The sequence below is a fragment of the Rhodotorula paludigena genome (assembly GCF_050403205.1).
Source record: "Rhodotorula paludigena JCM10292 DNA, Rt_paludigena_JCM10292v1_ctg42, whole genome shotgun sequence".
NCBI classification, from domain to species: Eukaryota; Fungi; Basidiomycota; class Microbotryomycetes; order Sporidiobolales; family Sporidiobolaceae; genus Rhodotorula; species Rhodotorula paludigena.
In genome coordinates this window covers 149759-173194 of record NW_027481416.1, presented here as the reverse complement: position 1 = coordinate 173194, position 23436 = coordinate 149759, and the positions used below count along the sequence as shown (strand labels likewise).

The window sequence follows — 23436 nt, the reverse complement described above, 5'->3', positions numbered from 1 at the left end:
GAGAGAGGCAGAACACGAATGCCGTCTAGCCGACCCAGCGGCGGGCGTTGTAGAAGAGCTGGAACCACGGGCCGACACGCTGCCACGAGTCGGACTCCTTTGCGCGCGGGCCGGTCGGGAACCAGCTGTTGGCGTTGCGGATCGTCTGCGAGCAAGGAAAGAGGCGGAAATTAGCGGAGGGATGCAGACCTGCAGGGATGGGAGAAAGGCAACTCGCAGTACGTTCAGGGTGGGGCATGCACGCCAGCACACGGCCACCGAGAGCCTGCACACCCGAAGTGCCGTTCGGCGAGCCGTTCGGGTTGAACGGATACCGCTCCGTCGGCTTGCCCGACGGGTCGACGTAGCGCAACGCAACGCTCGACTCGCCCTGCTCGATGCTGGACGGCGGGAGCCACGTCGCGCGGCCCTCGCCGTGCGCGATCGCGGTGGGGAGGATCGAGCCGGCCATGTCGCGGAAGAAGACGGACTCGCGCGTCGCAGGCGTGTCGGCAACCTCGACGAGCGAAACACGGCCCTCGAAGCGACCAGAGAGGTTCTGCTTGAAGAACGGCCAGTGCTCGGCGCCCGGGATGAGCTCGCGAAGCTGCGAGAACAGCTGGCAGCCATTGCAGACGGCGAGCGCGAACGTGTCGCCGCGGTCGTTGAAGAAGGCCGAAAATTCTTGCCGCGCGCGGTCGTGGAGGAGGATCGACTTGGCCCACCCGTTGCCGGCGCCGAGGACGTCGCCGTACGAGAAACCGCCGCAGGCCGCGAGACCCTTGAAGTCGGCGAGCGAGACCTTGCCCGAAATCAGGTCTGACATGTGCACATCGACCGACGCAAATCCGGCTTGCGCGAACTGTATCGACAGAGCGTTAGTGCGAAGCGAATGTGAGCTAGGCAGAGGAAACCCGGAGGACGTCGCGGGTCCGATACGTACCGACCATGCCATCTCGACGTGTCCGTTGACGCCCTGCTCACGGAGGATGGCGACCTTGGGACGGTCGTTGAGCGACGTGAGTTTCTCGAGGAGCGGGTCCGCAAGCGCCTTGGACGGGTCGAAGGAGAGCTTGAAGTGGAGACCGGTGTTGTCCTCGCGCGCGATGTTCTCAAACTCCTGCAGCGCCCCCTGCGGACTGTCGCGCAGCGCCTGCATGCGGTACGACGTCTCGGCCCAGCGCTGCTGGAGAGCGGCGCGGGTCGACGACCAGAGAAGCGAGCCTCCCGAAGCAATGCTGACGACCTGGTCGTCGCGAGACGACGCGACACGGCCGATCGGGTGGATCGCGGTCGAAGGGAAGCCGGCGCGGATGAAGACCTGTGAGAAGGCGGCGATGTCGGACTGGCGGACCTGGAAGACGGCACCAAGCTCTTCGTTGAACAGCGCGGCAATGTCGTCGTTGTCCTGCTTGAACGCGTCAAGCATGATCTCGGCACCAACGCGTCCGGCGAAGCACATCTCGACGATAGTCGTGAAGATACCGCCGTCCGAGCGGTCGTGGTAGGCGAGAACGAGATCCGGGTTCTCGGCGCGAACAGCGCGGCAGCCGTCAAGGAACGCCTTGAGAACCTGTGTGCAGAAGTGTCAATCGACAATCCGTCGGAGGAGGGGAAGAACGGAGTACAAACCTTGGCGTCGACAACATCCGGCGCCTCCGAGCCGAGCTGCTTGAAGACCTGCGCAAGCGCCGAACCACCAAGGCGCTGCATGCCGTTGGCGAGGTCAAAGAAGACGAGCACGGTCGGCTCGTCGAGAACGTGCAGCTCGGGGGTCCAGGTCAGGTCGGTGTTGCGGACAGGCGAGAACGCGCTGATGACGAGCGAAAGAGGGGCCGTGACGGTCGTGCGCGCGCCCTGCTCGTTGTTCCAGCCCATCGACATGGACATCGAGTCCTTGCCGACGGGGATCGACACGCCGAGTGCCGGGCACAGGTCCATGCCGATCGCCTGCACGGCCTCGTAAAGCGCAGCGCCCTCGTTGCCGTACGACGCGGCGCACATCCAGTTGGCCGACAGCTTGACGTTGGCGAGCGAAGGGAAGTCGGCGGCGGCAAGGTTAAGGAGAGACTCGGCGACAGCCATGCGAGCGGAGGCGGCAGGCGAGAGGAGGGCGAGAGGCGTGCGCTCGCCCATAGCCATCGCCTCGCCGGCAATAACATCGAAGCCATACGTCGCCTGGGTGACGGCGACGTCGGCGACAGGAACCTGCCACGGGCCGACCATCTGGTCCCGTGCAACGAGACCCGAAATCGTGCGGTCGCCGATGGTGATGAGGAACGACTTGGAGCCGACGGAAGGGAGGTGGAGCACGCGCTCAGCCGCGAGGTCGATGATGTCGCGGGAAGACTCGGCGACGGGAAGGTAAGACTTGAGAGACGAGTCGAACACATCGCGCGGCTGCTCAGCAGTGACGGCGGTGCGGTGCATGCGCGGCGGCTTGCCGAAGAGGAGCGACATGGGCAGATTGATGGCGTCCTCCTTGAGGAGACGGTCGGTGACAACGAGCTTCTGCTCCTCGGTCGCGGTACCGACGACCGCGTACGGGCAGCGCTCGCGCTTGGCAATCGCCTCGAAACGATCCAGGTCCTCCGGGCCGACCGCGAGCACGTACCGCTCCTGCGACTCGTTGCACCAGATCTCCATGGGCGACATGCCGGGGTCGTCGACGAGGACATCGCGGATCTCGAACACGCCGCCGAGGTCGGCGTCGTGGACGAGCTCGGGAAGCGCGTTCGAGAGACCACCGGCGCCGACGTCGTGCACCGACTGAATCGGGTTCGCCTTACCGAGCGAGACACAGGTGTCGAGGACCTGCTGGCAGCGGCGCTGCATCTCGGGGTTTTCACGCTGGACGGAGGCAAAGTCGAGGTCGGCCGACGACGAGCCGGATGCCATGGACGAAGCGGCACCGCCACCGAGACCGATGAGCATGCCGGGACCGCCGAGGACGATGAGGCGCGCGCCGGGCGTGATCTTGTCCTTGAGCGCAAACTCGGGACGGACGTTCCCGTAGCCACCTGCGATCATGATCGGCTTGTGGTACCCACGGATCTCGCTCGAACCGTTGCCCTCCTTGTCGAGCACGGGAATCTCCTCCGCGAACGTGCGGAAGTAGCCCGTGAGACCGGGGCGGCCGAACTCGTTGTTGAATGCGCTTGAGCCGAGCGGGCCCTCGATCATGATGTCGAGCGAAGAGGCGATGTGCGCAGGCTTGCCAAAGTCGGTCTCCCACGGCTGGACGTAGTCGGGGATGAGAAGGTTCGAGACGGTGAAGCCGGCAAGACCAGCCTTGGGGCGGGAACCACGCCCGACAGCACCCTCGTCACGGATCTCGCCGCCCGAGCCGGTCGCAGCGCCAGGGAAGGGCGAGACGGCGGTCGGGTGGTTGTGCGTCTCGACCTTGATGAGGATCGGCATGTGCTCCTCGGACGCCTGGTAGACAGGGGCAGATGCGGCATCGGAGGGAGCAGCGGCGAACCGGGGAACGACGGAACCGTCAATGACGGCGGCATTGTCCGAGTAGGCCGAGATGGTGTGGTCGGGCGTGAGCTTGTGCGTGTTGCGGATCATGGCGAAGAGCGAGTGGTCCTTGGTTTCGCCGTCGACGACCCACGCGGCGTTGAAGATCTTGTGCCGGCAGTGCTCCGAGTTGACCTGAGCGAACATAAAGAGCTCGACGTCGGTCGGGTCGCGGCCCGTCGCAGCGGCGGCGAGGAAGCACTCGACGAGGTAGTCGAGCTCGTCGCCGCCAAGCGCAAGGCCGAGCTCCTGGTTCGCGCGCACGAGCTTCGCCTTGGCCTCGGCGATAGACTGATCCTTGAGCGCAATGGTCGTGAGCGGCGCGGGGCTGCCACGCTCGAACAGCGCCTTCTCCTCCGGCTTCTGGTCACGCAGGATCTGCGTCATGCGGTCGTGCAGGTGGTGCGCGACGTCGCCGAGATCGGCGGCGCGCTGCGCCTTGCCCTCCGACTTGATGACGAAGAGGACGCCGCGCTCGATGCGGCGGACGTGCTGGTCGAGCGTGCACATCTTGGCAATGTCGGTCGCCTTGGAAGACCACGGCGAGATGGTACCGGCGCGCGGGACGACCCAGAGGACGCCGGGAGCATTGCCGCACTCGACGGCGAGATCGACGGCCTGGCGCGTACCGTTCAGCGCATAGTCGTCGCCGTACTTGAGGAGGGCGTCGAGGACCTGGCGCTCCTTAGAAGTCGGGTCGGCGAGGACCTTGCCAGCCGCAACCGTGACCGGCTCGACAAAGTGAGCGAAGACCGCATCAATCGAGGTGATGTGCGGAGCGGCCGCGTGCACGCGCGCGAGGAGCGCCGCGCGCTGAGGCGGGTGGAAGACGGATGCGCCGGGGAGGACGAGCATCGTCTGCGGGTCGAACGCGTCAGCTTGAGCTGCGAACGGCCTTGCGAGGAGGTGAACATACGCTGAAGTCTGTGATGAAGGGGGAGTCAGCTCGAAAGATGCGCCGAGCAGGAAGCAATGGGCGTACAGGGGTTGCCCTCAAGCGGAGAGGGGTGAACGGGTAGCACCAAGAACGGACCCGACCCAAGCGGCTGCAGCAGGACGTCGCAAGACTGGTCAGCAGCATGCTCTTGGAGGAGACAGGAGCCTGGACCCCATGATGATGCCTCGAATCCCTCATCTCTCCTGCAGCACCACAACGTGCTGGAAGTCGGCACCTCAGCCAGATGGACCGTGCGAAGATGCGCAGCCTGTCCAGACCCATTTGTGCGGAGACTGGTGCGCCAGGAACGCCCCAAGAAGGACGCAATCGTGCGGTATGGCGCGGCGAAGCAGTCCGCCTCCTCGAGGTCTCGCTACGCCCGGCGCCGCAAGCAAGGCAAGGGGGGCGTCAAGGAACCGTGTGTCGCTCCAACTCACTTGAGCGAGGGCGAAGAGCGTCTGGCTAGCTCGGCAGAGTCGGTGGCGGCGAGGCGAGCGTACGCTCACTTGGGAACGAGCTCGAGGAAAGGCGGGGTCGCCCTTGACTCTCTCGCCGCGTCTTCCCGGGCGTGATCGGTGGATTGCGCTGTAGTCTACAGGGTCGTACAGAGCGGTCTAGTGCACTCGTAAGACGGTCAGGCGAGGTCAGATCACGAAACATACTCGCGCTCAACTGGCGTTACAGCAGCGACGACAGCTTGAGTGAGCGTTGCGCGTCCTCGAGGCAAGTACAGGCACCTCTGCAGGCCCCTGTCAAGGCTCTCAGCGCTACTTGTCGCGGTCGACGGCACCAAGTCGTGTCGCGACTCGTTGACATTGCGCTCGCCCTTGTCGCGCTTGCCCTACTGCGCTGGAGCTCTCGAAGAGCGGTACTAAGTCTCCACCGGCACGTTCGACGCGCTCACCCAGAGCCTGCGGCCTCCTCCAGCCCGCACTCGTTCCCCACACTGTCGCCTCCTCACCGCTGTTGTTGGCCAAGTTCGCTCGACAGGCGTCATCGCGTTCGGCGTGTGCGTATGCAGCGTGACCTGAAGTAAGCTTTCTCTACGCCCTCTGGCCCTGCGAATCAGTCTGCGCAGCTGTGCGGCCATGCCGTTCTCCTCCCGAGCCGCTCGTCCACCGCTGTTCGTCGGGTCAGGCTGACTCCCTTTCATTGGAAACAGGTAGGCGGCAGTTGGCAGACATGGTCAAGTGGCTCTGCGTCGCAGAGAAGCCCTCCATCGCCAAGTCGATAACTCAAATCCTCTCGGGTGGCCAGTTCACCACCGTACGTTCCACTTGCAGCAGCTTGAGGGTGCCCTGAAACGATCTCACGACATAACCTCACGCAGCGAGATGCGACGCGCCCGCGATGGATCAAGAACTACAGCTTCTCGTACCGCATGGGTCCCGGCGGCGGGCACACCGACTTCACCATCACGGCCGTCGCTGGCCATCTAACCGAGAATGACTTCGAGGACCAGTACCGCAAGTGGTACAGCTGCGATCCGAGCCAGCTGTTCGACGCGAGAGTCCTCACGCATGTCGCTCAGGTGCGCCCGACCTCTTCCGCTTCGCGGACCGCGCGGCGACATCTAGCTCACAGCGCGGAACGCCTCGCTTGCAGAACCCCGACCACCTGGGCATCGAGCAGAACCTGAAGAATGAGGCGCGCAAGGCGACGCACCTGATGATCTGGACCGATTGTGATCGTGAAGGCGAGTTTATCGGCTCAGTTGTCGCCGAGGTGTGCCGGAAGGTCAAGCCGAACATCGTCGTCAAGCGCGCACGGTTCAGTGCCATCATTCCAGCGTGCGCTCGCGGTTTCCTGGTACTGACTGCGGGGCATGCCTGCTGAGTCTTCTCGGCATCTTTTGCAGCCAAATAAACCAGGCCGCACGTAACCCTGTCGACCTCGACCAGCGTCAAGCTTGGGCAGTGCAAGCCCGCATGGAGCTGGACCTCCGCGTCGGCGCCGTCTTCACGCGGGTTCAGACGCTCGAGTTGCAGAACCGGGTCAACGCGGTGGCGGAAAAGGTCGTCAGCTATGGTGCGCCTCTACATCCTGGGACTCTCACAATAACAAATTTGACGTCATTTTGTGCAGGACCGTGTCAGTTCCCGACCCTCGGCTTCGTCGTCGACCAGTATGAGCGCATGCAAGCCTTCGTGCCCGAGCCGTTCTGGTACATCCACGTGGGTCTCGTCCGAGAAGGCGAGACGACGTCGTTCTCGTGGCGACGAGGCAGGCTCTTCGACCGCGATGTCGCACAAGCCATCTTCGACATCGTCGAAGACGACTCGGAGGCGACAGTCACTCGGTGGGAGACCAAGCCGACCCAGAAATGGTACGCGAGAATCGCGCTCGTCTTCCCGCGGCCTCATGCTGAAGCACGCCTGCAGGAAACCGCTTCCCCTCACGACCGTCGAGTTGCAAAAGTCGGGATCGCGCCTCCTTCGCATGACGCCCAAGCGGATCCTCGAGGTGCGCTTTCCTGCTGCGTCCGCTCCAACCGGCACTCACACCGGTTTGGACAGATTGCCGAGACGCTGTACCAGCGAGGTATCCTGAGCTATCCGCGTACCGAGACGGACCAATTCGACCGCGACTTCAACTTTCATGAGCTCATTCAGAAGCACACGGGAGACAACGCCTGGGGCCAATTCGCCACCAAGTGCGTCCTTTTGACAACGCTGGTCCGTTCAGAACTGACTCAGACCTCGCAGTCTACTCAACAATAACGGCTTCGAACGCCCGCGCAACGGCAAGAAGAACGACAAGGCGCACCCGCCGATCCACCCGACCGCGCACGTCAACAACCTCGCCGGCGAGGAGAAGTCGGTGTACGACCTCATCGTGCGCCGCTTCCTCGCATGCTGCTCGAAGAACGCCCGCGGTCTGCAGACGACCGTCGAGATTGCCATCGCGGGCGAGTCCTTCTCGGCGACGGGTCTGTCTATTTCGCCCAGCGGAGACACGCACGGAAGTACTGATCTCAGTGCGCAGGTCTGGTTGTGCGCGAGCGCAACTACCTCGACGTGTACCCGTACGACCGCTGGACGGGCAACCATCTCCCGGACTTTGAGCTCGGAGAGCGCTTCCAGCCCGATGAGCTCGCTCTGCGCGAAGGTACCACGACCCAGCCGGCGCTGCTCACGGAGGCGGATCTCGTCTCGCTCATGGACAAGAACGGCATCGGTACGCAGAGCTTTGCCCTCCACCTCGCGGACGCGCAAGTTACCCACACCTCGACTCGCAGGTACCGACGCGACGATCGCCGAGCACATCGCCAAGATCATCGAGCGCGAGTACGTTTTCAAGCAGCGAGAAGGCGGCATCGAGTACCTCGTTCCGTCAACACTGGGAATCGGGCTCGTCAAGGCGTACGACTCGGTCGGGCTCGAGAACTCGCTCACCAAGCCGCACCTGCGGCGTCTTGTACGTCCTGCTGACCAATTGACACGTTTGAGCGCTACTGACCTGTCGCGGTGCAGACCGAGCAGCGGCTCGTGCAGATCTGCGACGGCGTCAAAACGAAGAACGATGTCGTGCAGCAGACGCTCGATGAGTACCGTGATGTCTTGTTCCGCACAAGGCAGCAGATGGCCGCGTTCGTCGCTGTGCGTCTTGACGATCTCCTTCGTCTTCCCTATGGCGCTCATCTGCTCGCCGCGTTCGCAGGCTGTGCGGCAGTATGTGGAGGGTCCAGCAGGGCAAGGCGGCGGGGGCGGCGGAGGGGCCGGAGGGGGCGGTGGAGGAGGCGGTGGAGCAGGACGAGGTCGGCGAGGCGGCGGGCCGGGCGCGAATGACAGCGACGACGACGACCCGCCCGGCGGCGGAGGACGAGGTGGTCGGGGTGTAGGCCGCGGTCGCGGTCGAGGAGCCCGCGGGGGAGCCGCCGAACGTGGCCGAGGCGCAGCACGGGGGCGAGGGCGGGGCACTGGTGCAGCGAAGGGGCGCGCACCGGCTGCGAAGCGAACGAAGGAGGAGGATGAAGGTGCGTTCCGCTTCCGGTTTTTTACGAACGTTGTTGACCCTCTACTATGACAGACGACTTCCACTTCGACGACGGCGCTGACGACGGTGACGAGGGACCGCCGCCCGAGGCTCCCTCGTGCAACTGCCCTGCTGCGGCCGCCGAGCGCACCGTTGCGAAAGAAGGCCCGAACAAGGGTCGGCGCTTCTTCGGCTGCGCTAAGGGCCGCGACGAGTCGTGCGGCTTCTTCGCTTGGGCCGATGCGACGGGTCTGGCTCAGATCGGACCGCAACCTGGAAGTGGCGGCGGGCCAAGCGGCATCGTGCCCAAGAAGCGGCCAATCGCCAACGCTTCGAATGTATGTGTTGCTCGGTCTGACTTCGTCCGCATTCGCTCACTAGACCGTCTTCTGCAGCACCAGGCCAAGCGCACCAGTGTCACCGCTTCGACCGACGAGCTGCGCTGCGAGTGCGACCTAACTCCGTCGCGATACACCTCATCGAAAGAAGGCACGTCTCCGCCTTCACGCACCCGGTCCTTTGACAACTGACTCGTTGAGTGTCTCAGGGCCGAATCAGGGCCGCGCGTTCTTCAAGTGTCCCAACGTCTCGAAGAACGCACAGTGCAGGTTCTTCGCCTGGGCCGATGAGCTGCCCGGCGGGGATCGAGTCGACACAAGCTCGACAGGCGGCGGTCGGAGCGGTCATCAAGCTAGTGGACGCGGCGGAGGAGGAGGCGGTGGTGGCCGAGGAGGCGGCAGCTGCTTCAGCTGCAACGAAGGTGAGTCTCCCATGCCGCCTTGCGCTGCTCAGATGCTGACCTCCATTCTATAGACGGTCATTGGGCGCACGAGTGCCCTAACTTGGACCGGCCCGGTGGCGGCGGCGGCGGCGGCGAACGAGGCGGCGGCGCAGGAGGGTCAGGGCAGAGGGAGTGCTTCGTCTGCCATGAGTGTGCGTCCTCGTGATCCTTCGTAGTCAGGCGCTGTGCTGACGGCTTGTGTGCAGTCGGTCACTGGGCAAAGGAGTGCCCGCAGCGTGGAGCGGCAGGGGGAGGAGGCGGTGGAGGAGGGCAGTCTGGTAGCGGCGGGTCCGGCTACTCGTGCTTCAAGGTACGTCTCTCACCTTCCTCCCTTGTGATATGTGCGACTGATAGCCAACGCGTGTTCCGCAGTGCGGCGAGCGTGCGTTGCCCCGTGGAACCTGGATGGTGCTGACACGGCCACTGACGACTTGCGACCTACGCAGAGGGCCACTTCTCGTCCACTTGCACATCCGACGTCGGCCCTTCTGTGTCTCGTAAGAGCGGTTCAGGGACCCGAAGCCGTCAAGGGGCGCAGAGCGGAGCCCGCAAGACTGGCGGCGGGCGGTCGCGAGCGAAGAAGGCGGCAAGTGACGATTGGGACTGAGGTCATGCGCATGTCCGTGTTACAAATGTGTTGTTGTAGCCATCAAGGTTCTGCACTCTGGTTCTCGTCTCGACGACGGTGATGGCGAGAGTTCCGAAACGGTTCAGCGGTGCAGGCGATGTACAGTGAACTGCTTCGGCTTTCTGTCCATCTAGGCTCACTGATTGCAGTGTTATAACGACGATAGGCTCTGAGCGCGTGCCCGTGACGAGGCCCGCAGTGAGCGGTGTCGAGGATTGGTGCTGCTTTCGCTTTCGCTCGTGGACCGACCTCCCATCACAGATTGACACCTCTGCGATCGTTCTATTAGCCCTTGCTCATCTGATTGCAAAGCAGAGGCAGACTACGTCAGTAGTCCATGACGCGCAAATGGGCAGGAACGACAATGCGAAGCTGCACGAGAAGGTCCACGATGTTGACATGTCGGAGTAGCATGTCCTCTTGGCCGACGAGCACTACGACCATCCCTACAGCCTCTCGTCGACAAAGTCGATCAGCGCAGCACGGTGAGATGACAAGTTGGGCACGAGACAAATGAGTGCGACTCGCTACATTGGACAACCTCCTAGTCGTCGTAGTACGCGTCACTGAGCGAGAACACTCGCACGTTGAGCACGATGAGATCTGCAACAACGAGAAGGACGAGGAGCGCGAGCCCGACGGTGACGAGCGCCTTCTTGCGCTTCTGCAACGCAGTGCTCCTCACCCGCCCGTCACCATTCCCAGTGCGCGAGAGCGCCTGCTCGTCGTGGATGTATGCGCCCTTCTCGAGGTCTACTTCGCCGCCGACGAGGTATGCCCGCGGTCTCACGCCCGCAAGCGCGACCTCGGTGCTGGACGTGCGCGACCCGTTGCTCGATGCGCCGTGGCGGTCGAGCGGCGCGGCTCCTTCCCAGGGGCACAGATAGAGGCGCTTGAGGCGCTCGGACTCGGTCTCGGTGCGCAGGGTGCGGGAGGAGGGCTGGACGGCGCGGTGAGAGGCGTACGAAGGCGGAGGAGCGTGAGCAGGCGGCGCGGGGGGACGCGCATGGCGAGGCGGCTGGTCGACGACGGACTGTGCCGCGTTGAGGTGAAGAAAAGACGACGAGTGGGAGAGAGAGGTGCCGTGGTGAGGGAGGGAAACCGTCGAGTGCGACGAGACTTCCTCCGAGTCGGACCGCGACAACAGCGAGGGCTGCAGTGCGGTGCGTGTACCCGCCTCGGCGATCTGCGAAGCTGACGAGGCAGCAGGCCCGCCCGCACGCAAATCTTCGAGGCTGACGGAGCGCGGAACCTGGTCGAGCGACAGCCCCGAGGCGCTGCTCAAGTCCGGGCGAAGGTAGATCGACGAGACCCCATCCTTCCGACCGTTCTTCGCCAGTACGACGCCGACGCTGGACGATACCGAGTAGATCGAGGCGGTTCGGCGGGTCTGCTTGAGCGTGCGGACCGTATCGGCGACGTCTGGGCGCGCTTTGGCGGCGACCTCATCGTGAAGCACGTCTTGTGGGGTTGGCGGATGCACGTCGACTGCGACTGCTGTCTCGCGAGTCGTGTCAGGCCGGCCGAGCGACGGTTCAACCGCTGCAAGCTGCGAGTCGCCCTTCAAAGACGCGAGACGCGCGTGGCGATCGGTGCTTGCGCTCGTCAACGTCGAAGCCTCTTTCGGAAGCGACGAGGTTCTCGGGCGGGGTGCCCGCTGCGAGAAGGTCGAGATGCCGAATGCGGACGGCCCCACAGTGCGACCTTGGCGGCTGGTGATGTGGATAGGCCTGGGCGGCGTGCGACGATCAGACATGCTGTGGCGTTCAGCTTTGGCTGTTGGACAATATGACGGAGAGACGGAAGGAAGAAACTGCGTCAGGGAGGCTTGTGAGCAAGGCAGGATCGACGGGGAGGTCGAGGTGGACTTACGGCGACACCGGGTCGAGGAGCGAAAGGTGGGAAGGGCGAATTGCTACTCGGCCAGCGAGAAAGCAGGGGAGGACGGATCGGAAAAGGGCCAGCAAGACAAGGAGGGCAAGCGAGGACACGGGGTGAGGCAGGACAAGGCGGGTTCGCCGATGTAGGAGAGCGTCTGAGCGCAGCACAGCACAGACCAGCGGAGGCTTGGAAGACAAGGCGCAGCGCGCTCACCGCGAGGACAAGGGAAGCAGAGAGGGCCCGAGCGACGCGACCACCTCACGTGGGAAGCGGGACAGAGCTCTGAGGAGTCTCTCTGAAACTATCTCGACGCCCCAGCGACTGCCTCAGGCTGCACAGAGAGAGTGATGCTGCCTGGACGAGGAAGAGCCGACACTCTCCCTCGAACTCGTCGTCGACCTGGCCATGTCGGGCTACAAGTGAGCTGTTTGCGCATTGGCGATTGAAACACATCCACTGATCACCAAACGCCTCACAGCGACCCGTATCGGTACCCTCGCGAGGAGCACCGCGGCAGAGACTCGCCGTACCGCGATGAGCGCGGTGGCGGCCAGGGAGACGGCGGGAGGGGCGGTTACGGTGGCGGAGGCTATGGGCAGGGCGGTCATCGCGACTATAGGGACGACCGCGGCTACGGCGGCGGGGGAGGACGCGGACGAGGCTGGGACGACGACGGGAGGGACCACAAGCGAGGCCGGTACGAGGTGCGCAGGACTCGAGGAGTATCGAGCGATACGAGATCAGGGCTGACGTCCACTCCGCACAGGACTACGACCGTCCGCGCGGGGACAACCGCTCGCCGTTCCCTCCCTCCGGTCATGCGACTCCTCCGGCGCCTCACGGCTACTCGTCTTATGGCCAGCCCGCGTACCCCCACCAAGCACACACGAGTGGGCACGAACAGCCCCGCGACGGACGCGCAGGGTCTCAACCTGCAGCGGGCGGCGCCCGCAAGCCCGTCGTTCCCGAAGCGCCCTCATCCTCGGTCATTCTCCTGGGCTTGCCGCTGCACGTCAACGACGCCCTCCTCCGGCAGTTCCTCGAAGACATGGGTGCTTCGATCGATACGACTACCGTCATCTTCGACCGCACGACCCAAACCTCGAAAGGTTTCGGGTTCGCCAAGTTCAGCTCGGTCGAGCACGCGCGCGCGTTCGTCGAGCCCAACTTTCCGAGCATCCCCTGGCGTGAACACGGCGCGCCGGGTCAGTCGGACGGTATGCGCATCAAGATCAATTACAGTCAGAAGACGGGCGGATGGAGGGAGGACCAAGGCGCAACAGCGCGCTTGACGGAGGATCAGCGCAAAGCTGAAGGTGCGCATGCCCGCTCAACCGCCCGCTGAAACGATGAAGTAGTCCGCTGACATCAACTTCTTTGCAGGCGCGCAACAAGGTTTCTACGTCAACGACGGGACTAAGGACATCGGCACCAAGCCGCGCAACATGCTTCTTCTGCGCGGCATCGACCCGCTCACGAGTGAGGAAGACATTGTGTCTGCTCTCGTCCGCATCGGAGGTCGTGCGAGTCAAGCACTTGCCAAGGGCGGCATCAAGCGGGTCATGATCGTCAAGGACCGCGCTTCTCGGAGCAGCTGGGGCTTCGCTTTCGTGGAGTTTGACGACGTGCGAGTGCGTGGGCTGTTTGCGAACTACAGACGGAGCTCGTCACTCACAGCGACCGTTCCTGCGCAGCTCGCTTCCGATGTTCTCGCTGCGGCCTTTACCCCAACGCTCCATCCTACCGGCTTCCGCATCCGCAACTCGATCGTCGCCGCCTCGTACGCGCACGAGAACTCGTTCGTGCCGGTCTACTCGCCCTCAGCATGGTCGTTCCGCGGCGACGCGAACGCCCTGTCGATCTACTGGGACGAGAAGGGCTTCACGCAGCCGTACGTCCCGCCACCGCCGCCGAAGCAAGAGGACGCCATGCGCAACGTCCCGAAAGGCCCTCGCGCGCACGTCGAGGCCGAGGTCGACGCCGACATGGCAGCTTTCTTCGACGACCTGGAGGCGGACCTCCCGCTCGGCGCCGCGGAGGAACTGCTCGCAGCCGGTCCCGCCGAGACGGCTGACCCAAGCGCAGCAGCTGCAGCTGCACCGACACTTGCCCCGCCAGCCGCCGCTCTTCCGCCTCCCGGCAGCGTTGCGCCCATCTCGATCAAGCCCATCTCTGCCGTTCCGCCTGCTGCTTCTGCCTCTGCTGTCTCGTCCGCTTCCGCCAGCAGGCCCGACACGCCCGTCAAGTCTTCAGCGCCGCCTGCTGCTCCTGCTGCAGCCGCGCCTGCGGCGGCGCAGGCTTCGGCTGTTCCGCTTGGAGGTGCGCGTTCCGCAGCTTACCTTCAGATGAGCAGGCTGACATCGGTAAATTGCTTACACGCAGGGAAGGAAAAGAAGAGCGATCTGATCGTCAGCCGCAAAGCAGCGCCCAACATTGCCAAGTGGAACGTCAAGGCGAAGGAGATCCGCTCGGATGCTCCTTCCCCGGCCGCGAAATCCAAGGCGGGCGCGGCAGACGCGGCCCCCGCTGCTGCGTCTGCGGCCGCTTCGACGTCAACGACGCCGGTACTTGCTTGAGCACGCTCATCATCCTGCTTGTGTTCCCGTATTGACCGTCCCATGCGGCGCTTTCTCCGCTTTCAGCAGTCTCCGGCAGCCATCGCTTCTGCTCCTTCCACCGCCGCTACTGCGGCACCTACCGCAGCTGCAGGCGCAGTCGCGTTCGACGACCCCGAGTTTGAGCACGGCGACCCCGTCTCGTTCGTATGCTTGCTGTGCCAGCGCCAGTTCAAGTCGGTGCCCGAGCTGCGCAAGCATAACGACAAGTCTCAGCTGCACAAGGGACATCTCCTCGCAAAAAGCACCCCTGCCACCTGCCAGCTCTAACGCTGGATCTGTTTGTTGTGCGCTACAGACGAACCTCGCCAAGCCGGAGGTCGTCGCCGCCTGCGCCACTCGCAAGGCCGACAAGCTCAAGAAGCATGCCGCCGCCGCCGCCGCCGCGTCAGCTTCAGCCGAGCCTGCCGCGCCGTCCAAGCCAAAGTATGTCGACCGCGCAGCCGCTCGCCGTGAGGCGCTCGGCCAGGACGACTCGCACGGGCCCGGTGGCGCCGGCGCGGGTAAGAAGCGCAAGTTTGACGGGCCCGAGAAGGAGGAGAAGGCGGTTGTGGTCCCGCCGAATCAGAACGGGCTCGAGGAGAGCAACGCCGGGAGGAAGATGCTCGAAAAGATGGTGCGTGTTGCGGTCCTCTCTTCCTCGCAGACTGAGCTGTTTTTCGGTCGGCGATGTTGCATAGCCGGACCCTACTCACGCTCGTCGACTTTGCAGGGCTGGACGGCCGGCGGAGGACTCGGCGCCTCGGGCGACGGGCGAGTCGACGCAGTGCAGGCGCACCAGTTCCAGGCAGGAGCTGGTCTTGGTGCGACCAAGGGTGCTTCTTCTCACTGAGCTGCGTCATGACATCCTGCTGACGCTCTGGACACCTGCAGGCCTGGCTGTTGGCACGGAGGACGCGACGACAAGCATGACATATGCGGAACGTATGCGCGAGAAGGCGGCCAGGCGCTTTGAGGGCGCTTCGTAAACCGGCGCGGTCTGCAACAACGTACTGTCGTCTGATCCAGTATCTTGCATGCGGCGGAGAAGAAAAGGCGTTCGGGAGGGAGAGGGGGAAGCGGCCCCGCTTGCTCGTTGCCTTTCTTCGAAGCGAGGCTTGTTCTCCCTTCAGGCCCTTCCAGCCTCTTTCTTCGAAGCTGCTGTTGCGCTGCACGAATGGAATGGACTCAGTCGAGGTGCTCGACCTCGCGTCGGGGACAGACCGAGCCGTGCGCGGACGCTCGCCGTCTCCTGTTCGCAGCGACGAGATGAGGACGGCCGAAGCGCGAGATGTGCTCTCGCCAGTGAGCTTGCTCGACTCGGACAACGAGCAAGTAGGTACGCAGCTGTCCCACTCGCTTGCAGTTCTCAGATCGCGCTGACCCGCCCCCCTCGAGCAGCTGCACCGCCTTCCACGCTTCGAGCAGCTCTCGAGCTCGAGGACGTCGACGAGATGGGCAGGCGGCCCTTCCTACACCGAGTTTCAACAGCGTACCAGAGCCAGGGCGTGTTTTCCGCTCCGCAGACGGCCGAGTCCAACCAGGACTCGTCGGTCGGGATCCGCTCGCTCGCTTTTGGCATCTTTCCCTCGTCGTCGTCGTTCTCCGGCGAGTGGGAGCGCGAGGGTCGTGGCGTCGACAAGCTTCTCGTCGAGAAGCGCCAGAAGGACAACAAGGTGCTGCTTGTTGCTCGCATGTGGGACGAGGCGGGCCCAGCGAGCCTGAGCGCAGGAACGGCGTCGAGCATCCGTGTGACTATTGAGGTACGTCGAATGACCCTTTTGCAGATTGGTCAAGCTCACGCGCGCGATGCATAGGCCAGCACGATCGACCACTGCCGTAGCGCGCCGGGCGGCACGTCGCTCTACCTCTCGCTGTCCCGTCCGCCGACCTTCGAGATACTTCCCGCCCGTCCGCCGGGCTCGCTCAAGCCGCAGGCGAGACAGGTTCCCGCCTTCGACGAGGCACATGCTCAGGTGGCCGGATACGCCAGCTGTGCTCTGCGGATCAAGCTTCGCTCTCGCGTCGAATTCGTCGCCTTCGTCGAGCACGCCGAGCGGGCGGGTCTGCCGCGCATCGTCAACGAGAACGTGGCGCTTGAGTCATCGTTGCGCTTCGGCGCCACAACTCTCGCCCTCCTCGCGAGCTGGCTCCTCACGCTCGACTTCCGCATCGCATTTCAGCTGGAAAAGCTCGTGCGGAACGGGCTCATCGGTGCCGCCAAAGTCTTCGGACTTCGTGTCAGAGTCGACGAGCTCATCCTGGAGCGGGATGTGCGCGAGACGGAGCGCGTCCTAGCGTTCTTCGCGGACCGTCTTGCGATGCTCGAACCCGGTGGCGAGGGCGGCGACACGACGGACGAAAAGAAGGCTGCCTCGTCATCTCAAGCAACAGTGACTGCTGCAAGGCGGCAGCGGCGGAAGACCGACACAGCCGTGCTCGTGCTCGACGGCGAGACGAGCGGCGCGCCGCGAAAGCAGCGGCGCAAGACGGACTCGTTCATCGTCACGCTCGACTCGGACGACGACGATCAGCGCGTTGAGGACGACGATGACGATGTTCTCGTTGTCGGCGCCTCCCTCCCCTACTTCCGCGGCATTGCGAGCCGGCACCCTGCACAGCTCTCGCTCTCGGACCTTCTCCTCCTCCTCGACCGCGCCGTCTCCGAGTCCGCCGTGCTCGGCCAGCTGCTTGCCGACGCCGAAGAGTCGCAACTGGTCCGACAAGTCACGCTCACACCAACTCGCACACTCCTTTCCGGCCCCGTACTCTGCGACACGAATACGGTCATTCGCTCGTACGCCCACCCGCAAAACTTCCTCACGATTGCCGTCCGCCACGAAGATGGTGCCCGACTCACCGACCGAGACGAGCATATACTCAATTCGCGCTTCAAGCACGTCTTCCGCGACGGCTTCGACCTCGGCGGCCGAAGCTTTCAGTTCCTCGCATGGTCTTCGTCGGGCCTCAAGAGCGGCTCGTGCTTCTTCGTGTCGACATTTCAGCACGAAGGTCAGCTTGTCACGCCTGCATCAATTCATAAGGGCATCGGCGACTTCCGCGGGACCGAGACCGCGCTCATCCCGGCAAAATACATGGCGCGCATCGGTCAGGCTTTCAGCTCGTCAAAGCCGACTCTCAAGCTCGACGCGAGCCAAATCATCCTCATCCCCGACGTCGCATCGCCCTCGGGCTCGTGCTTCAGTGACGGCGTCGGACTCATCTCGACTGCTCTCGCTGCCGACGTCGTGGCTGCACTCGGGCTCAAAGTCAACGCGCAGCAAAGCGCTCCGACTTGCTTCCAGTTTCGTATGGGCGGCGCAAAGGGTGAATCTCGGCGCTCACGCTCAGCCGTCCTTCTCCATTTGCGCCTCGCTGAAACCGAAACATTGCAGGAATGCTTCAGGTCGACCCGTCTCTGCAGGACAAGGTCGTCGCCGTCCGTCCTTCGCAGGTCAAGTTCAAGTCCGAGTTGACGCACCTCGAAATCGCCGGCACCTTCGACGCCGGCCCCGCCTTCCTGAACCTCCCGCTCATCAAGCTTCTGGAAGACCTCGGCGTGCCGTCAGCTCGCTACCTCGATTTGCAATCTGCTGCGACACGCAAGATACGCAAGTCGCGCTCAACGCTGCGCTCGGCGATCAAGCTCGTGCAGGACTATTCCCTTGCCCCCGGGACCGGCTTCTCCTCCACGCTCGCTTTCCTCGCCACTTCAGCCGACACTGCTTCGGCGGCATTCCTCAATCCTTTCGTCTCCCGCTGTCTCGACGCGAGCGTCACGCACGCCCTGCGCGACATCAAGCACAGCGGGCGCATCCCGCTCCCCGGTTGCTACAACCTCGTCGGCGTGCTCGATATTGACGGCTGTCTCGCCGCGGACGAGGTGTACGCGCGCATCTCGCGCGCGGACGGCTCGCAGGAGTACTTGAGCGGGACGATCGCCATCTCCCGCTCGCCGACGAACCACCCGGGAGACTGCAGACTCGTCAAGGCGGTCGGGAAGCTGCCCAAGGGTGCTGGCGAGCGCATCAGGGGGCTCACCAACTGCGTCGTCTTCTCCTGCCATGGCTACCGGTCGCTGCCATCAATGCTGGCTGGAGGTGCGTGGATCTGTCCGACCACAGTCCGCGCCCATGCTCACGTGCGAATATCCGTAGGCGACCTCGATGGGTATGTCCCGGTCGCGAGAGCCCAGTACGCTCAATTGACGTCTGTCCATCTGCAGCGACGTCTATCTCCTCCTGACCGCCGAAAGTGGCCTCGTCCCCGCTGCCGAAAAGATCGCCGCGCCTGCTGCCTACGACCCCTCGCCGACCGTCAAACTCGACCACGAGGTGACTGTCGCTGATGGCGGCGACTTCTTCTTCCAGTGTGCGCCGTCCTCAGCTCTTCCGCTCCTCCGCTGGCAGCTGACGAGACTTGCGGAGCAGACATCACGCAAGACCGGACAGGTCTGGTTGCAACACGGTACGCACTTCCGATCTCGTGTTCAACTACGATCTCGTCTCATCCCTGTGCTGCAGGCAGCTGCATTTGGCCGACGTCTACCCGGAGGGACTTTACCACCCGGACTGCCTCAAGCTCGCGCAGCTGCACTGTGCGTCCTCACGAGCCCCAATCTCGTCTAGGGAGCTGGTTCTCACGACGTCCACGGGCAGCCGACTGCGTCGACTCGGCAAAAAGTGGCACGTTCGTTCCAGCAACGGCAATTCCGCGAGTTCCGCCTCGCGGCTGGCCAGACTTCCTTGCAAACGACTCACCCGATTCGTATCGTTCGCCGAAGGCGCTGGGCCAGCTCTATCGCGCCATCGGTGAAGAGGCTTTCTCGTCCGCGGCGGATGCGTCCTTGACGACCGGCAATCCACTCACTGCGCTCGACCCCTTGCGCTCCCTTACCGACTCGCTCGCAAATCTATCGATACCGTACCTCTCCGCCTCCCGCCTTCCTCATCCCGTTCGGAATCTCGTCGAGCACTTTCGCGCTTACCTCGCCTCGTTCTCCTCCGAGCTGTCCAAGCTTCTCTCGCTCGGCGGCACCTCTCAGCGGGGCACCGGCGCCACGACAGGGCTCGAGGAAGAAGCTCTCTTCCTGAGCGTCTCGCTCGGCGTGCGCCGCCTGCGCAAGGACGACAAGCTCGCGACGAGCCGCCGGCGCGAACAGGCCGGCGAGCTCTTTGCGCTCGTGCGCCGGCTCATTCGCCAAAGGCCGGACAAGAGGAACGGCAGCGCGGAGGAGGCGGTCGTGCACGCGTGGGCAGCGTGGCATGCTGCTGTTGAGGAGAGTGAGGACCGCGCCAAAGCCGCGGTCGTAAGGGGCAAGAGGCGGGCGAGCGGGACAAGCGTGTCGGCAGAGGCGCAAGGAGAAGGGAGGGGCATCGGCCTGAGGACGTGGGGCTGGCTGGCACTCGGCGTGCTGGTCGAGCAGTTGCAGGCTGTCGAGCGCGAGAAAGTAGAGGTCATCACGATAGACTGAACTTCCACTTCGTCGTCACTGCCGTCTCTCGGTACACCAGAAAGCAGACAAGCTCGATGTACCGATAGATGCTTGAAATGCGGTCTACCCCTCGTAACGGCTGAAATCTAAGGGAGAAGGAGCTTCACCCGTTCCGCCGAGCGCATCGAGCCCTGCAGGAAACCGATGTCAGCCTGGCTTAGAAGTCAGCAAAGAGAGAGGGATAACGTACATCCCCAACCATCGCCCGCCGTCGGTGCCGTCGACGGCCCGCTCGTCTGCGCATTTCCGCCCGTCGATGCCCCGGCTGCCATCGCCGCTGCAGCGGGAGCTCCGGCCCCTATGAGCGGAAAGGCGGTCGCGAAGTTGGCGACCGTGAACTGAGGCAGGAAGGGCGAGACGGCGTTCGGAGCAGCTGGCGGCACGGGCGAAGTATAGCCCGACACGGGTCCGGACGCAGAGAGAATACTGTCAGGCTGAGTTGGTGGAATGGTCGTGCGAGCGTTCGAGGGGACCAAGGGCGCGTTGAACGAGGACAACGGGTCGGAGGACGATATACTGGGCGCAGTGAAGGCGGACGCGCGGCTCTGCAGATCGTGCAAAGGCGGAAGAATGGGTTGTGCAGAGGTCGACGCCGCCGGGATGAAGCTCTGATTGAGAGGTGTAGACTGATAAAGCGGGTGCACCGGTGCGGCGTTCTGCAGCGACGAGAGGTACGCTATTGCTGCCGCTTCTGCCGAACTGGCGTGGTGTTGCTGCATCGGGCCGGTGGGCCGCGGTAAGATCGGCGCGTCCAGAGGGTGATACTCCTCATTGTCGCGGCCTGCGAGCGGTGAAGGCACTGGAGGTGCTCCTGCTGACAGCGCCGGCGTAGCCTGCAGCATCTGCGCGAGCGCGGCATTCGGTGACGGGCCATCGGGCGAAGAGGCATTGCCGTTCGAAGGCGAATCGCGGATCGACGACTTCTTGCGCTGCTTGCGCTCGAGGCGCGTTGGCGGACCGAGGATCGACAAAACGGCGTCGGTCCCTTCTGCGAGCGAGTCGCCGACATCGACGACCGCACCAAGACCCAGCGGGACCGAGATGGCGTTTTGCAGGCTCAGGAAAGCCCTGTTGCGCAGGTTGTGCAGGCGCGGGACGAAGGCTGCGACAGGCGCACCGCCCGATCCGGCCGACTCGAAGATGGCGATAGCCTCGTTGATCTGGCCCCAGGCGTGCGGCGCGAGCATCGACTTGGGCGACTTGATGACAAGCGATGACTGCGCAACGGAAGCGGCGAAGGCGTGGAAGTAGACGTGCCACCAGCGCGTGCATGTGGCTGGATTGAGGCCGTTCCACGACCTGGCGACGGCGAGGAGATACACGGCGGTTTCGAGCGAGACTGCGGCGACGCTTGCCGCCCACGGGGACTGCAGCGGCTCGTCCGAGTATTGGAGCAGCGCCTGCGCGAAAGCCGGCTTGTGCAGGTAGAAGCAGACTTGCGAGAACATCTGCGAGTGCGAGATCAGAGCAAGTTGGTCGAGGAATTTGGGCGTAATTCGACAGGCCGGAACATACCTGGTCGAGCGTGTGGGCGCGCATGCGGAGTACGAGATCCTTCTCGGGCTCGTCGGGCGGGGGCGGGAGCTGCGGAATGCCCGTCGGCTTGACGACGATCGCGTCGGGCGGGAGTGCGCCCGAGCGGAATTCGGCGGGCGTCGCCTTGACGAGGTCCCGCATGTCCTGGTCGAGCGCGAGGATAGTCGAATATGAAGGCGTTGCGACCGAGAAGGCCGTGTCGATGACCTTGCCAATCTGGATGCCGATCTTCCATTTCGCGCGCTGGTAGCCATCGGCATCGTCGGGCATGCGCGTGTCGATGTGCTCATCGCGCAGCATGTGCGGCCGACCTGAAATGAAGCTCTGCATGCGCTCGAGCGTGACAAGCTCCCACATGACGCGTCGTCGACGATTAAGCTCGGCGCCGGTGAGGCCGAAGGCGGATCCGTCGCGATGAAGGCCTTGCGTGACAAGCATCCGCATGGCCATGCCGAGAATAGGCCAGAGCGTCTCTCCACCCTGGTGGAAGTCGTGGTGATTGAGGAGGAAGTTTGCGCTGAGCTGGAGCGTCTGAATGCCAGCCAGCGTCGAGTTGGCGAGGAAGCGGGAAGCGGCGAGGGTGTTGTGAGCGAGGATGAAGTAGTGGTGTGCGTCGGGATTAGGCGTGGCGGGAGAAAGAGGGTCGAACAGGGTGCCGAGACAAAGAATAATGAAGACGCAGGCGAGCTTCGAACCGTGCGGATCGTGCGGCGTCCATGCCGAGGTCCAGTAGTCGTCCCAGTAAACCGCCTCTTCGACCGGTGTGAACTGGAACGAGAGATATCTCCACTGAGGAAAGTCAAGATCAGCATCGGGACGCGAGAATAGGGCGATAGTGGGTCCGCGCACATAGTTGTCGGATAGCCGTCGTGCTTCTTCCTCGTCCGGCAGGAAGCCACGCAAACGCTCCAGTTCCGCCGCCTTCGGGTACTGGTTGCCGAGCTGGATGTACGGGTATCTCGTGATCTCGTCGACGGGGTCGGCAATCGAAGTTGCGCTGACGACGCTGTCCGAGTCGCCATCGCCATTCTCCTACAGAGCATGTGCGTCAGGGGATGTCTACGTAAGATGTCGGAGGAAACGTGCGCACCTCGTAGTAGTAGGCGGACCCGGCGGCTGCGCCCAAGAAGCGTGTTCGCCCGTTTTCGGCGATGCTGAGTGACCCGACTCCGACGAGCACCTTTTGCACCGCGTCGTCCTCAAGCTTCTCGTCCTCGGCTTCCTCCTGCAGCATGCTCGCCTCGGCCGCTTCATCCTCGAGCCCCAGGCGCTCGTCGATCGTCGCCTCAAGCTCCCTCGTCAGCGTCGTCGAGCGCTTGTTCGCCTCCTCGAGCTTGAGCGGCGGCGGAATACGCTCGTCTGCTCCGAGGTCGCGCACAATCGACTCGAGTTCGTCGACGCGCCGGAGGAGAGCGGCGAACTCGGCGGCGATGCGGACGGCACGCCCTGGCGGCTTGGCAACGCCGACCGGGCAGATATCGGCGCAACCTCGCTTGCGGCAAGCAGAACAGGCTGAGCGTGAAGGACGCAGAATCGGGTCGAAGTGATGGAACGTAGAGGTGAAAGCGCAGGGATGGACACGGTCAATGAATGCTTGTCAGACGGGATGGCTGATTGACGCACGGAAGTCGCGGTCACACTTGAGCTTGAGCCTACAAAATTAGCACGAAGAGGTCAAGGTCAACGAAGTCCACGCGCTGCCTCGCAGCAACTCCACCTCAGGCGACGAGACGTCGGTGGCCGTCTGCCGAGTCTGCATGAGCACGGCGAGTGGAGAAGAGATAGCGCACCTCCTGCATTCCTGACAGCTCACGACAGGCCGAGCCCTCGAGCGCTTTGCCTGCGTCGCCGTTCCCTTGTCCTGCGGATCCAGGAGCGGCGGAGCGGGAACGAAGCGTGTCAACACCGCCGTCGTGCACCACCTGGGCGGCCGCGCAGGGCTCCCAGAGTACGTACCTTTGCGTCTGGTCCAATCCCGGCCGCGCGTTTGCCGCGTGACCTCGAAGTTGCAGCTTGTCCGGTATCGGACGAAGTGGATGCGACCGGATCCATCCTGGCGCGCGAAGGCCTCGCCGGGCTGTTCAGCAGTAGCGTGCAAGCTCTTTGAGC

At 63.9% G+C, this 23436-nt stretch overlaps 6 protein-coding genes across 6 annotated transcripts; 3 read left to right on the top strand and 3 right to left on the bottom strand.

Moving 5' to 3' along the window:
- Positions 1-25: 25 nt before the first annotated feature.
- Positions 26-4356, bottom strand: ADE6 (phosphoribosylformylglycinamidine synthase; the record flags this gene model as incomplete). Its single annotated transcript, XM_076650914.1, has 4 exons — positions 26-145; positions 218-841; positions 923-1552; positions 1612-4356. The coding sequence occupies 4 exons, from the start codon at positions 4354-4356 to the stop codon at positions 26-28; spliced, it is 4119 nt and encodes a 1372-aa protein (XP_076503595.1).
- Positions 4357-5620: 1264 nt separating this feature from the next.
- TOP3 (DNA topoisomerase 3) lies at positions 5621-9801 on the top strand (the record flags this gene model as incomplete). Its single annotated transcript, XM_076650913.1, has 19 exons — positions 5621-5704; positions 5769-5969; positions 6044-6228; positions 6297-6466; positions 6524-6764; positions 6820-6901; positions 6955-7091; positions 7144-7367; positions 7424-7615; positions 7677-7855; positions 7912-8037; positions 8099-8414; positions 8468-8751; positions 8809-8902; positions 8961-9173; positions 9227-9346; positions 9401-9504; positions 9567-9576; positions 9641-9801. The coding sequence occupies 19 exons, from the start codon at positions 5621-5623 to the stop codon at positions 9799-9801; spliced, it is 3123 nt and encodes a 1040-aa protein (XP_076503594.1).
- A 565-nt stretch (positions 9802-10366) lies between these two features.
- JCM10292_000708 (uncharacterized protein) lies at positions 10367-11578 on the bottom strand (the record flags this gene model as incomplete). Its single annotated transcript, XM_076650912.1, has 1 exon — positions 10367-11578. One exon carries the CDS (start codon positions 11576-11578, stop codon positions 10367-10369), a length of 1212 nt encoding a protein of 403 aa, XP_076503593.1.
- Positions 11579-12108: 530 nt separating this feature from the next.
- Positions 12109-15286, top strand: JCM10292_000707 (uncharacterized protein; the record flags this gene model as incomplete). Its single annotated transcript, XM_076650911.1, has 10 exons — positions 12109-12122; positions 12182-12407; positions 12470-13019; positions 13087-13334; positions 13398-14022; positions 14086-14267; positions 14346-14498; positions 14617-14934; positions 15031-15133; positions 15192-15286. The coding sequence occupies 10 exons, from the start codon at positions 12109-12111 to the stop codon at positions 15284-15286; spliced, it is 2514 nt and encodes an 837-aa protein (XP_076503592.1).
- Positions 15287-15566: 280 nt separating this feature from the next.
- JCM10292_000706 (RNA dependent RNA polymerase) lies at positions 15567-19770 on the top strand (the record flags this gene model as incomplete). The annotated part of the gene is made up of 9 exons (XM_076650910.1): positions 15567-15636; positions 15699-16060; positions 16115-17624; positions 17693-18397; positions 18455-18467; positions 18523-18668; positions 18728-18764; positions 18821-18894; positions 18956-19770. The coding sequence occupies 9 exons, from the start codon at positions 15567-15569 to the stop codon at positions 19768-19770; spliced, it is 3732 nt and encodes a 1243-aa protein (XP_076503591.1).
- An 84-nt stretch (positions 19771-19854) lies between these two features.
- Positions 19855-23379, bottom strand: JCM10292_000705 (uncharacterized protein; the record flags this gene model as incomplete). Its single annotated transcript, XM_076650909.1, has 8 exons — positions 19855-19922; positions 19982-21239; positions 21307-22116; positions 22177-22359; positions 22418-22839; positions 22951-22979; positions 23118-23188; positions 23284-23379. The coding sequence occupies 8 exons, from the start codon at positions 23377-23379 to the stop codon at positions 19855-19857; spliced, it is 2937 nt and encodes a 978-aa protein (XP_076503590.1).
- Positions 23380-23436: the final 57 nt, after the last annotated feature.